This window comes from Doryrhamphus excisus, chromosome 11, assembly GCF_030265055.1.
Source record: "Doryrhamphus excisus isolate RoL2022-K1 chromosome 11, RoL_Dexc_1.0, whole genome shotgun sequence".
NCBI lineage: Eukaryota > Metazoa > Chordata > Actinopteri > Syngnathiformes > Syngnathidae > Doryrhamphus > Doryrhamphus excisus.
Window position 1 is genome coordinate 5,598,290 of NC_080476.1, and position 15,320 is coordinate 5,613,609.

Consider the following 15,320-nt stretch of genomic DNA (forward strand, 5'->3'; position numbering starts at 1 on the left):
GCTGGAGCCTATCCCAACTGAGTTTGGCGAGAGGTACGCCCTGGACTGGTCGCCAGCCAATCGCAGGGGAGTCAAGAATCTTCTTTCGAAATACTGAGAACTGTTTACAGTTTATCCTTAAGAGTATGCGCAGTGCAATGGAAAATAACTCCGCCCCTAAGCGTCCTGATTGGTCCGCTGACTGTGTTGGGTCTTTTGTGGGTAGCTGCTGTCCCCCCTCCTCTCTAGTCTTGGTCAATGCGTAGCGTTATACCCTCCGTATTATAACCGTGGTGGCCGTGCCTTTGTGCCGACCCTGATGGCCTCATAGCAGCCGGCCAACTCACCCACCCTACTGGCGTATTCCGCCGCTCATCTCGCCGTCCTCATGCGCCCGGGACTCGCCGGAGTAGCCGCGGAGATGCTGAGCGGTGCCGTCTGCCGAGCCAGGCCGAAGCTGGGCAGCCTCTTGCTCGCGCCCGTTACCACCGCCACCACCACAATGGCACCATCACCTCTACCAGCGATGTCAAACATGAGCGGACGCCGACTGAGGTCCACGTCGTCCCTGCAGGGCTTCTCCGAGCTGGCCCGAGAGCGGTCCAAAACTGTGACATCGTTTTACAACCAGTCAGCCATTGACGCCTCAGCGGAGAAGGTGAGGAGGATGTTTGCTGACTAGCTAGCTTGTTAGCAATGACAGCCACGCTAACGGCTAGCGAGCCACTGAGCTGCGTTCACTGACTTCAGCGTCGACTTTTTTGAGCAATTTTCGCATCTCCACCGCAGCAAAAATTGAGAAAGTAATAATGATTATTGAAAATGTCCGTATAAATGGTATGTCATGGCTTAACAATGTAATATTGACCCTCAATGGCGTCTTTTTTTTTTATAAATACGTTAAACGGTGAAAATCAATGTAACCTTTCAGCACATTTGTCAAGGAAGACCTATTCCTTAATCCCCCATCCCCCCTAAGAAGTATTTTAGATTAATTTTTACTTTAAAAAAAATCACCTGAGAGATTTAACCTGGCCGATTTGTATTTATTAACAACCCAGCATGATGTGTTGACCCCTCCATTTCCATGAATAATACTCTTCAGCTGGTTAACGGTTTTCCCCACCCCCACCATCCCCAAATAAAGAAAAGAAGGATAGGATTGTAGTCACACCAAATCTGCTTTTATCCATGCATAAAAACAAAAACCTCCCAAGGGGTTTATTAACTTAATAATTAATTAAGTCATGTGACCAAACTGCCCGCAGACTTTGTGTACACCTTTTAAGTTGATATGTTCAGTTCTACTATGTGTCAAAACAGCGAGAGAGCATGTGTGTCATTTGAGATGTGCAAAACAAGTTTTATTTGTTGCACTCTTGCCAAAACCTCCAGATGTGCATAAATCAACGACAGACTTCTTCTGTTTGGAATTTGTTTTTTCCCCTTCTCTTCCCTCGTTTCTGTACAGATAACAAAAGTGTGTCAATGTGATTTAGTGCTAATTGATCCATGCAATTGAATCCGGATATCATCATACAGGTATAGAAGTAGTCATAGTTTCTATTATTTAGCTTTTATAAACCATCACAATAGATTTATGAATGAATATCATCAATATATCATTAAAGTCAGCTTTAATTTAAGAGAAACAAATTAATCTTTAACAATAAAATGAGAATGAAATACAAAAATGATATACCTAATTCAACTAAATGATGTATATAAGACGTACATGTCATGAAAACTGAAGCTTTCGTTGAAAGGATCTCAAGGGGCCCTGTTTGGCCGCTGCGCTGTAGGTTCCAATCTTGCTGAATTTAACAGTACAAAATCTCCATAGGAATCTTGCCGAATTTAAGACAGTACAAAGCTAAACGCTCCATAGGAAGCCTGTCAAGTTTAAGACAATAAAAATGTATTTAGCATTAAATGCTTCCTGGGGTCCTGTTTAACCCAAGTACTGTAGGTTTACCACGCCATGCTTCAGACAATATGTCTCTGCTTCTGATGCATATAAGACAATACAAAAGCGCCATAGGAATCGTGGCGAATCTAAGACGATACAAACCATTTTAACTATGTTTAGGCTTGTCACAATAACAAATCATTGTCGATAATTGATCACATCACAGACCACAGACCTCCCAGGCAATTCCTACGTCTGTCAATCATTTTTAACATTTCCTGAAATGTTGTTTTTTTCAACCATATTGAAAGGTTCCATTTCTTTTGCAATTTAGTAAGCGACACAGTCTGTGAGCTCGCACCATCGTCACAAATGCGACAAATGGGTGTTCATGCGCTCACCTTGGTCATTCTGTTTAAAAACGGAAACATTCCCACACTGGGGTTGTGGTATTCACTTTAGAAATCATCGCTTTTTCACCTATTTCATGTTAGCATATGCTAGCTCACGAGTCTAACTTGCTGCTAGCACTCTGTGCATCCACTCAGTAGTCGCCCTGCTGCCATGTACAGAGACAAAAGAGGCTAAATGTCTGAGAAGAGGGTTCACTCCCCCATTCGTAAATTAGCTCATTCTGTTCACTGCGTCAATGTGTCCTCCAGGCCTCAGTGCGACTCACCCTGGCCACGCTCCTGTATTCTGGCAAGTCTCCGGATGGACATCACATCCTGGTAAGTATTCCCAATGACAATTCCCTTTAATGTGTGCGTATACGAATAGGCTCTTAACATGTGTCTGATCCCAGAGCAGTGCCAAGTACCTTCATAAGGAGCTGCCCGTGCGCATCGCCCATCGTATCAAAGGCTTCCGCAGCCTGCCCTTCATCATCGGCTGCAACCCCACCATCCTGCAAGTGGTAAGAAGAGAACGCACACAACAATAGATACACCAAAAGGCAGGCTTGTATTAAATGTCTTTGTAGGGGTACCTCATATTTTGTTCTTGATAAGGGCGGGGTGTTGATACTATATTCAGAAATAGGCCACGGTGTGACCAAGTCATACGTAGTTGAACTTGGGATCACTTTTTAGCACAGTGATGATAAATCAACTTTGTGGTCTCAGGTTGCTAGGCAACCCTCCTTGGCTATACATCCCAGCTGTCTTCGGGCGAGAGGCGGGGTACACCCTGGACTGGTCGCCAGCCTATCACAGGGCACATATAGACAAACAACCATTCACACTCACATTCATACAATAATGCATTAATTAAAAAAATCATAATTTATCTTACAGGGTAGAAAAATATGCATAAAAAATCTAGAGAGATATAAATAATATAAATATTTTTTATTGATTTAATACAACCATACATTCATTCATTTTCTACCGCTTTTTCCTCACAAGGGTCGCGGGGGTGCTGGAGCCTATCCCAGGTGTCTTTGGGCGAGAGGCGGGGTACACCCTGGACTGGTCGCCAGCCAATCACAGGGCACATATAGACAAACAACCATATACACTCACATTCATACAATACTGCATTAATTTAAAAAATCATAATTTATCATACAGGGTAGAAAAATATGCATAAAAAAATCTACAGCGATATAAATAATATAAATATTTTTTATTGATTTAATACAACCATACAATAATAAAAAAATACAGTACAGTAAAAAAAAGTAAAAAAAGTTGTTTAAAATTCTATTTATACTGTTTTGATGGTAAAGGAAATCAAATAAGTCCAAAAAAATTAAACTTAAAAATTAAAATTAACAGAATTCTCAATTACTTATGTAAACAGTTTGGCCTTTTGGTGTGCTTGTTTAGTCTTGTCCGTGCTTTCCAACAGTTTATCTGTGTTTTTGAATGCACCCTGAAGTTGAAACATGAACACACTTGTGTGTATGTGTGTTGCTCTGCTTTTTATTATGATTTTCATGGGGAACAAACTGTTTTGCTGCCTTCACAGGCAACGTGCGGCTGTTTCTTTTCCTTTTTTTTAGTTGAACTTTGCCCCAGATTCCTTATTCCCTCACAGTACAAAGCACTCAGCAGTCAGCCGGCCGTTCTAAAACTGTGTGGCTTGTATTCAGTAAAAATGCATAAAATGCCACAAAGGGTAATATGATTTCATTTCAAAAGTGAAAGGAGTAGAAGAGAACGGGTGGAACTTGCTGGATGTTTTGTAACACATGAGTGGCAAATGTGCTGAACGAGTCCAATGAGGCCCACTGAGGGGTTCTCTGCAGCCTTTGTGACAATATGCTTTTCTCCTTCTTCTTCTAGCATGAACTATACATCAGAGCCTACCATATGCTCAGCGACTTTCCTCCCGTGAGTCCACCCACGCACGCACACACACACACACACACACACACACTATATGCATGCATGCAGAGGAGGTCATGCCAAGTTCAAGTTCCTCATACCAGGAACATCACGTGTTTACTCTTAGAAAGACTTCCTCAAGGTTAAGCCTCAGGTCACATACAATAATATACCATGGAGGAGTGGGACAGGAGCAACACAAGCACTGGAGATTGTGGCATAGCTACTACATGAGCTGCAGTGCCAACATTACAGTCATATTTTAACAGCGACATGATAGGTTAGCCTATTGGCTGAAGATAAATAACGCGCTTACAGCTTCCACATCTGTAGCAGACTGGTGGATACTTGGCAGAGCTTTGTTTTTAATATGCTTTATGTCATTACATAGTACATAAAGTCGCACAAACCATTGGGACTGCAACCACCATCCTCAAAGATGTCAGTTGAAACCTGGATATATTCGCAAGTTTTCAGAAAAATAAATTTGCTAGCGTGTAAATAAACACATTTGGAAATTGAAGTGTGTACTGCAGAGGTCGTACAATTTGGGAATTCTGTTGAAATTACCTTTTGGAGTTTTTTCTGCGTGTTTGTTGAACAACTTACAAAACATGTAGAGTTTTGAAGACAAGCCATCAATATTATAATGACAGCCAGATTGGTAAGGGCTACCTATTATGCTAATTTTTCATCCCTTTTGTATTGTGCTGTGGACTCCTGTAGAGCAGCTACACAAAATAACACGCACAGAAAGCTTTCTAGATCTTCCAGAATCTGCACCTATTCGGCTACATTTCCTTGGATTTCCAAAATGCTCTGTTTTAACTGTTTCCGCCCACGCACACTCCACTGTGATTGGTCTCACTCCCAGTCATTCCCGAAGACCTCCGAAATACTGCTGAACCCCACTTCCTAAATGTGTCGGTATAGGAGTTGATGATGAATAACCCTTTTGAGAGCTACTTGAAAAGTGGTTAGGAGCTACTGGTAGTCTTTTGCAGGACTATCCGTGTTTAGGACAGTAAAATGTTACTTACAGATTGCACTTCTGACTCTTCAACACGACCAAGTAACGATGGAAAGCCATTTGACTTTAGCTGTCCCTCAAACCTGAACAAACATGTCCTGGAAAAAGCCAATGCTCCTTGCTAACACCGTGAAATCTGGCAAGGCTGTGTAGCAGGAGACTGGGCTAGGGGTGGTGGGTGTTTCGGTTGGGGGCGGGGCGTATAGCTTGTGCTCATTGTCGACACACTGTGACGTCACAAAGATGTGGTGTTAGAGAAACACTCAGAGCCATTCCTAACGTCTTTCAGGAATCACTCTCAAATGCGCAAACGTCATTATTTGAAACCATGGCATGGTTTAACACGAGAATACTACATTAACTACAGAAAAGTGGGAAAAGCACAAGGCGTAGGATTAAATAAGATTTGCTTCTTCCTACTCCTTTTGGATAAACTGCAAATTGTACTATGTGATGTATTCCATTGTCATTTGTAAGCATGTGCAGTACATAACTCTGACTGACACATGTTCTAAAAAAAATGAAACCATTAGCATTCCAAGTCTTTAAGTGATTCCATGGTGGTGGGTGTATACCAGGGGAGGGCTCATCTCGCTAGCGGCAAATCAGATGAGCTATCATGTCCATGAGGAATTAGGTTTTTCCCTTGTGACGTCATGAAAGGTTTCAAAAGCAAACGTTTTTTAGTGCCTCTGCTCTGAAAGTGGAGCAAAGAAGTGAGCAAGATGATAGATCTTTCTGAGCTTACTGATCATATATACATATATACTGTATTACCTGCATGTTAAAAGGCCACTTTTAAATGGAAAGTGTTGAACATGAAAGAGGAGACTTATTGACTCCGCCCCTTTACCGTCACAGATCCAGGATCAGGATGTGGAATCTCGTTTCTGCAAACTGGTGCAACAGCTCCTGGACGACCACAAGGACGTGGTCACCATGCTGGCGCAGGGCTTCAGGGAGTGTCGCAGACACATCCAAGTAGGGACCGCATGCGGCGTCCATATTTATTTACTTTTCAATCAGTGAATCTTTGAGTCTTACTTTCTGACCCTGTTCTACCAGGATGAGACCATCATCCGAAACTTCCTGGACACCACGCTGTGCTCTCGCCTGGGAATACGAATGTTGGCCACGCATCACCTCGCCCTGCACGAAGACAACGTAAATCCACATGATCTGTCTCCAATGTCTTATTCGTCTCCTTATTCTACATGGCATGTGGTCTGACAATAGTTTGACCTTACATTGACATTGAAACTTTGGAGATGTGACAGTGACGCATCCCAGAAAACATTTGGGCTTCTGCTCTTATTCTCCTCCAACACTTTATATAAGCTACCTTACCTTCTGTATCTGTAATCTCTGGGAAATTATATGATGACATAATGGCATACAGTACATCTTCAGATTAATTAACACAAATGATTAATTCCATTATTTATCTCCATGATACTCGGGCTACAACTCGTGATTAATTTCTTAGTCGATTCATCAGAAGCTTGTTGTTTGGCCCTCGGCGGACCTAATCAATATGAGCCAATTGGCCAATGATCAGTTGTCGTCCTCCAGCGTCCAAAAATAAGGACTTCCTAATGCTCATGTTAATATTAATATTCTATTCATCTGACATTGTGTGAAGGCGTTTCAGATAAAACACACTTGCATTTAAAAACACAGTGTTTACTTATGTACATAGAATGACAAAAAACTAAAGCATGATGGGAAATCCCACTCGACTTATTTTGCATCCCCTACTGCTTCCCCAATTGCGCCAGAGTAGTAAAAGTTGCATAACGCAGCTAGAATAGTGCTTGGATCCACACCCAGAGAGGTTGGTTCAATCCCCGATTTATTTGAGCTCAAACTACCAATTTACTCTTACTTTCATTCTATGTTTTAGCATATTTCCACAGCATTTCAGTCCAGCTTCAGCTTCCAAACGGCTCCTGTGTTTCATTCTTAAATTTCGATTTTTTTTGTGCCTTTTCGAAGCGTTTCAGTTGATGATATTGATTTTTGATAATGATGTTCATGTTGTTGATGTCACTGCAGGCAGACTTTGTGGGCATTATATGCAGACGCCTGTCGCCCAAAAAGATCATTGAGAAGTGGGTGGACTTTGCCAGGTAAGAGATACCGTGTGATTGGTCGTTTGTTTTACTCACCTCTCGCTGATCAGCACACACACTAAAAAGATAAACTGTCAGTGGTTATCGCTCGTGTTGACTCGCAGTCAACTTATGGCTTTGACCCCACACTTCTGAAGTGTGTGTGTGCGTGTGTGTAACTAATCACACACAAGAATGAACATGGGCGGACATTGTAAAGGGGCTTGAATGTTTTTTTCACCGTTACATAAATGCTCAACGTTTTGTCATTTTATATTTTTATCCAGGCGTCTTTGTGAGCACCAATACGGCAACTCACCCCGAGTTCGCATCAATGGCCATGTGGCGGCACGCTTCCCCTTCATCCCGCTGCCGCTCGACTACATCCTGCCTGAGCTGCTCAAGAACGCTATGAGGTGCACACACACACACACACACACACGTCCATCAATAACTCGCTATCAAGTTATGACAGAAATCCGTCTCCTTACACTTGACTTTCAAAATAAGAGCTGTGTGTGTGGATGCAGGGCCACAATGGAGAGCCATCTGGACACGCCCTACAACGTGCCCGACGTGGTCGTCACCATCGCCAACAACGATATTGATTTCGTCATCAGGTGACGTTTGCCTCCTAAAACTAAAGGAAATGAAAATAAGTCACCTCCCCAACACCATGGCTGACCACATTCTTTTTTTGTTTTTTTTTCCTTCCTGTGTAGGATTTCGGACCGTGGTGGCGGCATCCCTCATAGGATAATCGACAAGGTGATGGACTACCACTTCAGCACGGCTGAGGAAAGCGCGCAGGACCCCCGCATGAACAACCTCTTCAACAACATCACCAACAGCGGCAACCAGTCTGGACCCATGCACGGGTACGTCTTCCATGTCTAGTAGACTAGCCATGCTTATAAAAGTGGATGCGTTTACTACAACCACACATGCTATAAATGCAAGTCATGCAGAGTGTACCGTAAATTCCAGTGTATTAAGTTCTGGTTTATTATTATTCATGACTAAATTGTAACCTCATTTACTTCAGAACTACCACTAATTGTTTGAAATAATAGCTCTTTCTGTGGCAGTGCGCTCACAAACAGGCTTGTCAACCCACTGGAAGTCAGTGGAGGTCAGTGGACCGTATATACCAGTAGAACAACATAACAGTCTGACTCAGTGTCATATTTCAAAGAACACTTTACTACTGGCACTATTTTCATCACACAGCAACTTAATATTCAAAGGTGTGTATACAAACATGTCCCAATGTGAATGTAAAACATTTTCCCACAAGGCATTGCATCTGGGCAACGCATTCATTGGAGCACTGCAATGACGTCAGCTTCCCTCTTTTTGCCTCTGAGTGCTCTGACTTCCTCCGGTGGACAGAAGCACCATTTTCTATGCTCTCCTCCAATGACATGGTTTTCTTAAATGCAAAGAATTATGGGAACACATTAATGGATGGGGTTTTTTCCCATATATTTATAAAACTTGTATTCTACATTTCTTAGCTGCTTTTTGAGTGTTAGTTTCTGTGTGATGAGTTTAATATTGTTTCTAAGATGAAACAACTGTTATAGACTGTTATATTGAGTAATGACCTGCAATTTCCAGTGAGTTTATTCATAGCTCTTGATTGGCTTCTGTCAAATAAAGAGTTCACCTCATGAACCTGTGAACGCCACATTATGCCATTTTATCACACGGACATGTGCTGCTTCTACACTGATGTGGCTTACATTGGAAAAGAACAAATAATCTAATCTAAATTTAATGGATGCAGGTTATACAGGTTGCTTTTTACATGCTACTTAAAGGGCTAATATACTAATTTTCTGCCTTTTGTATGGAGTTGTTATTATTATTGCTATTAATGTTGTTCCGCTGAACTAGACTGTTAGTGACTAGCTTTACCACACACCGGCTCATAGCGTGTCACCGAAAGACGGTTAACGCTACATACTGGAGTTAATGCGAGGTGTAGCGTTCGTTCCGAAATACGGCTTTGTCGTGAATGCATACATTTGTTCCATAGTTACAGCATGTATAGTATATAGAATCATAAAACATTGTCTTTGTAGGCAGTATAGGTGTGTCCCATTTCCTGCATTATATAGCTGCTTCTTCTTTTTAGCTGTTTGGGTATCTTTAGAACACGCAGAAAAGAGAGACATATGTTCATGTCTCTCATATGGATTGTTCCAAATAGTGCAGTTCTCCTTTAAATATGAGATATTTAAGAAGATTTAGTTGAATAATTTCCGCAATTTAGGTTGCTGCTCGTCATTGAGGGTTGATGGTGGGTCCCACAGCCAAACCAGTTGAACCATTGACTGAAAACTTGTTGCTTGTACAGTTAGCAAAGATGTAACAATGCCCTGCCTCCATTATGCCCTGTGGGATGGATGGATGGATCAATTGTCTGTTTTTCTCGCAGTTGTTTTTAGTCTTCATCTCCTCCTCCTCCATTTTCAGGTTTGGTTTCGGCCTGCCAACGTCACGTGCGTACGCAGAATATCTGGGCGGCTCTGTGTCCATTCAGTCCATGCAGGGCATCGGCACAGACATCTACCTACGTTTGCGCCACATCGACGGCAAAGGTGAAAGCTTCCGAGTGTAACTTTGCTCGCCTCTTTTATTTCCACAATTCTTGTCTCTTTTCTTTGCCTTAGATGGATTATAAGCTATGTTAGCTCTCGCGTTGAGGACTTGATTTTTTTTTTTTTTTTTGGGGGGGGGGGGTACCCCTGTGGCATGTATGAACGTTTTGTTACAAAAAAAGGTCAAAAAAGTTACTTGACATGAAGGCACTCCAGCAGTAGAACAAGAGTTGAAGGATGGAAAATAAGTTGCCAAAAAGCGCCACAAGCTCACTAATGTTTTCAGCCTTATTGACTCCTTACATTCTTCTCACTGCCTTCTTTTTAACTGTACGCTCCTTAGTTCTACTGTCACTTTTGGCTTAGGGCCTGTGTACTTTAACAACGTACCACTGAAGTATTCTTCTCTTTTTGTTAGTCTTTCAAGCTAAGTTTGAACTTTTTATTTTTTTGTACAAAAAAACACACATCCGCCAGGCTAGTTTCGACAAGCTAGCTGGTTAATGACTCCACTTGTAGCAAAGCAATGGATGCGTACAAGGTGGGATTTTAAAGAACTGAACATATTATGGTAGTTTAACCTGTGTTTTTATTAAAAAACCCTAATATTTCATACATTCGCTGCTTAAACGCCATATTATCAAGTGTCTCACTTTTTTTTAAAGTGACGGCAGGTCACAGTGTGTAAATATGTAGCTGGTGCATGTCGAGCTGGAAAGCGATTACCTCAAAACTGCCGTTGGAGAAAGCAAGTGCGCCCTCTGCTGGTCACAAAATAAACACCAGCTGACTGAAAAAAAAGTGCATCTGTTTAGTTTCTGAAGTTCTTCCATTTTGTGTGGTATGTTTCACTTAGGTTTGAGTATAGAAATAAACCATTTCCCAGCATAAAAGAAGACTTTATTTTTACTGACTTCCTCTGTTGTGTTGACTTGTTTGGGGCTGTTGATTATCATTAAAACACTTCTGACGACATTGGAACATGCATACAATATAAAGGTTACATTCTATTGATTAGGCACAATTAATTAAACTTTTAAACTGTATATTATAAAATGAACTCAACGGAAACTATAAACTGCAAAAAAGTGTACATTTTGCATGATGATGCTTGATACATAGAATGTAGAATGCACCACAAAAATACATTAAGTTGTAAGTTTTTTTTTAATCTTTTCACTTTGTTTTGAGGCTATTTAAAGTCAAGAGCGTGGATTAATTACATTTCAAAATGTTTAGGTTGTAGAGTTAAAGAATGCATAGTTGCAAGTTGTATTGGATGGAAGCCAGACGCTATTTGCGGTCAACATTGGCATATGCCACACCTTAAAGAATAATACATCCCAATACATCAGCACATTTTTAGAATAACAGAACTAAAGCAGCCCAAAACAGTCAAAATTACAGCTTTTATTTTGAAAGCACGACCCAGCAGGTAAACAATGGATACATCAAGCTCATTTTTGGACAGTGGATGTTAGGAATGTAATATTGGAACAAGAAGTCAGTAAACCTAAAGAGTAAACTTAAGAGCCAAACATACATTCATAATCACATTGACCTTTTTTTGCAAAGCATCTTTTCATACATCCATGATTTTTTGTGTCACTCTTAAACATGATGTATTGAAACAGCAGCTGTAAACATGAGAGAACTTTAGTTTAGCACAGTAACATTCAAAGTTTAAAGGCGCACTTTGTAACATTGCCTTGTAATGCCACTGCGCACCTCATGGGGGCGACAGTGAGTCACAGACATACAGTTGTTGCCCTTTTCAGAGCTCTGGCACAAGCAAATAAAAGATTAGCATTTAAAGCAGCACGAGAAGGCTTTGTGGCATTTTTATCGACAAAAACTGCTACACACACAATACACCAACAAATAGTATAAACAGTGTAACTGACTCAGCTCCGAAGATTTTAAGACTTTTGTGCAGCTAAAAGACACAAGCGGTGTAAAAAGAATCCATTAGCGAGGAGAAGCACCAAAATGAATAGAAGCGACATGAATAGCATGGACAGGATGTAATAACTGATCTTACCAGCAGGGCGGCGCCATTAAGCAAAGACAAGCCAGGCTGATGAGGCAACAACAAACAATACTATAGCCCTTCCTATTCATAATATAAATCTATATGAGTTGTGTCCCAAATTGTGAACTCATTGGTTAATAAGTGTACAGTAGATGCAAAATCACAAGTCAACATTAATGGCCCGCAAATTTGCGGATTTTGTCACTTTAAAATGCACTTTCTTCCCCACTTAGGCCATTTGTTTACACAGAAAACATAGCAATAAATGTGATGATACATGTCCAACTCTTATTTTTACAAGTAAGCGTTGAGATTTTGCCCTATAGATGCTGTGAGACGCAAAAGACAAACTTTTAGCGATTCCATCTGTTCTCGGAAACATAACAAAAAGCGAGGATCTACTGTACTTCTGTCAGTACACTTCAGGAAGTACACTGTGTACATTGCATATTTAGTTCCTGAGGGCGCAAATTCATTCATTGTTACGCACTTCTATCATTGGAAATAATTGTGCTGCTTCTTCTGTGCTTTGTAACTGAATTGCAACCACTCTTCCCTTTTCCTCTACGGTGCAACCGAGGATGAGAAGCGTGTAGTTAGTTGGTGAGTGACGGTGTAATGCCACCCCAAAATCCAACAAGTGTGGAAGTGCAGGAATTGAGACACAGCAATGGACGACTAGAAGAACGAAGCAGCCAGCCATGCTGACGCAGCAGTAGTAGGAGGGGGGGCGTGTTTATAACTATGCAAATAAGGGCAAGGAGGGCAAGTCCAGTCACATGACCTCACACAGTCTGCAACCCTCGCTCCTGGCCGTCCAGCTGCACTTTGATCTTGTGCAGCTCCTCGATCTCCTGGTGGTGGCGTTCCGTCTTGTGGCGCACCAGCGAGCGGTAGAAGTGGATGGTGAACACGACAAAGATCACCCCCACGGGCACCATGATGATGGTGGAGGCCAGCGCCGCCTGCCAGCCGCTGTCCGTCGACAGTGTCGACGGCGTGGGAGGCGTGGCGCCGCCGGAGTCCACGGGCAGGAACTTGATCCAGCAGAGGAGCACCACCTCGGCGAGGAAGAGGAGGATGCCCAGTGCCGTGGAGAAGCCCCAGGCCAGCTCGATGTAATGGTGCATGCGCTCGTGGGGCGACTCGCTCACCGAGTTGAGGTTGTGGATGTTGCTGACGGCCTCCACGTTGGGCAGGATGCACGTGCTGATGAGGAGCGCAAACAGGTGCACCGCCACCAGCACCGTGGTGCACACGCTGAAGGCGATGAGAAGCACGCGAGGGTAACTGTACTGCATCTCCAGCTGCACCTCCACCATGGCCACCTGCGGACACGCAAGGGGTGTTCAGCACTTTCCACTTTGACCTTCATTAGCGCCACAGGCAACCTTTTCACGGCCATTTCTAACAAATGGAGCGTTAATGAATGTAAACACTACATTCTAACCTTTCTTTGTGTGGGATAAAGTGCCTTGAGATTGATCTTCTAATAAAATAAAAGTAAAACATAACTGAACACGACTGACCATGGCGAAGCCTGAGAGGAGCGCCGAGGTCCGGCTGGAGGCCTTGAGCTTGGCCCGGCTCAGGTACAGCTTCCTCCAGGAGAGCGCTTGCACCGAGTGGTGGTTGGAGCTCACCAGCTCCAGGTAGCTGCGCCGCACCCAGTCCCTGTAGTCCATGCCCCCGCCATCCTGGGCGCGCTCTGAGGCGCCCGGGGCCGGGGAGCCCATGGGCACATTGAGCTCGCTGCTCATGGCTCCTGGAGGGGGTGAGGGAGGGTGGGGCAAAAAAAAAAAAAAAAACACTAAAAGTTGACATCAGCTCATCTCAAGGGTTAACTTGACAAGTGTATTCAGCAAAAGGGTGCTCATAATGGTAAAAAATTAAAAAATATGACGCCAACCATAGAACAGGAAATTAAGCATACAGAAAACGATAATGAAAATCTCTGTACAAAAATAAGCAACATAACTTATTATAGATTTATGGCATATACAGTACAAATTCACTACACCTAGCCAATGCTAACCTCTCTGGAGGATCTCCAGGTGGACCAATCAGTGGGCACCAATGAAGGAGGGTGCCCAAGAGACAACCCGGAATATATATCTTTTAAACCCAACCCCAGTCCTTCCTGCCCTTACCCAATGGTGGGGCGTGACCCAGTGGGCGGGGCAGTTGTTGTTCCCAGTTCGGTAAAGTACCGCCTAGCTCCTTGCATAAGCTGGTCGGTGCCCAGACTATGATCTTCCGCCTATGTTACCATGGTGATACAACTGCTTAAAAGAGAGCTTCACTGAACACTCAAGTCCGGCTTTCCACTCAACACGGCTAGCTAACCCACTAACACAATAACCAACACATTAAAAAGCGCCTTTACTGGCCTGCGACGTATGCTTAAGTCATTATTATAACTAACCTGAATGTTCAACCTTAACAAAAAGACAAATATGGTGAATATGTGTGCTCACAAAGCAAACATTTAAATGTTTGCATGTTTGACAGTCCAAGGAACAGGAAAGACAACGATTCGTGTTCGTTTGACTGTCCCACCCAAGTACTTTGTATTAGCATTGTGGTATTAAAAGGAGAATTGTACTTTTTTTTATTAAAATTGAGCAAAAAAAACATCTTTGAATCAATGTTTTAATAGACGTTCGTCTCATCCATGTGCTTTGCAGCCGGCAGGCAGATATTTAAAACTCGGCTAAGTTGAGTATAGGATCGGTTTACACAGTTTAGCTAACGTCAGGCAACTCTGCCACGATGCCATGCACAGTTGCAACAAAATGACACATTCAATAGCGAAAACATTTCAACCTTTAAATGTTTATTTTCTTTTTAGTCTTCGCTAGGAAGCGAACATCTCACAGAACTACTTCATTGCTAGCCAACTTGCTATCGCGGTACCAATCAGGCATTCTCGTGAAGTGTAAAGTACTTTATTAGACTCACCTGCTTCCGGTTAAAGATGCTTCACCACAGTTTGTGACACCACACCAAAAAAAAAAAACAAGACTTGCAAGGCACGCTGTACACAACACCTTAGACCAGCAACGAACGTCTTCCGTTTACAAATGTTGTCTTTCAATCACTTCCGGTTGTCACGTTCATCTTTTAACGAGTTCTTTTCAGTTCCACAACACCGGCGTTAAACTCAAATGACGGTCGAGTTTATCTCTGATTGTTGAACAGTGTCAAACTGCAAGACCGACAGTCATCTTTCAGGATCTAACTGTGCTGAATCGGAAATTACCTTAAGAAGACTTCCGGTTGGGCGTGTTGCCTTCAAAATAAAAGCACGGAATGCTGGGAAG

The 15,320-nt window shown here is 42.6% G+C and overlaps 2 protein-coding genes across 2 annotated transcripts; one reads left to right on the forward strand and one right to left on the reverse strand.

The window, feature by feature from the left end:
- The first annotated feature begins 196 nt into the window (after positions 1-196).
- On the forward strand, positions 197-10,128 carry bckdk (branched chain ketoacid dehydrogenase kinase). The gene is made up of 11 exons (XM_058086471.1): positions 197-637; positions 2,551-2,619; positions 2,694-2,804; positions 4,177-4,224; positions 6,110-6,229; positions 6,314-6,412; positions 7,304-7,377; positions 7,647-7,775; positions 7,890-7,979; positions 8,082-8,237; positions 9,841-10,128. Exons 1-11 carry the CDS (start codon positions 368-370, stop codon positions 9,983-9,985), a joined length of 1,311 nt encoding a protein of 436 aa, XP_057942454.1. The 5' UTR covers positions 197-367; the 3' UTR covers positions 9,986-10,128.
- Positions 10,129-11,171: 1,043 nt separating this feature from the next.
- Positions 11,172-15,249, reverse strand: orai2 (ORAI calcium release-activated calcium modulator 2). The gene is made up of 3 exons (XM_058086474.1): positions 14,959-15,249; positions 13,527-13,762; positions 11,172-13,325 (listed from the first exon to the last, which is right to left on the reverse strand). Exons 2-3 carry the CDS (start codon positions 13,755-13,757, stop codon positions 12,783-12,785), a joined length of 774 nt encoding a protein of 257 aa, XP_057942457.1. The 5' UTR covers positions 13,758-13,762; positions 14,959-15,249; the 3' UTR covers positions 11,172-12,782.
- Positions 15,250-15,320: the final 71 nt, after the last annotated feature.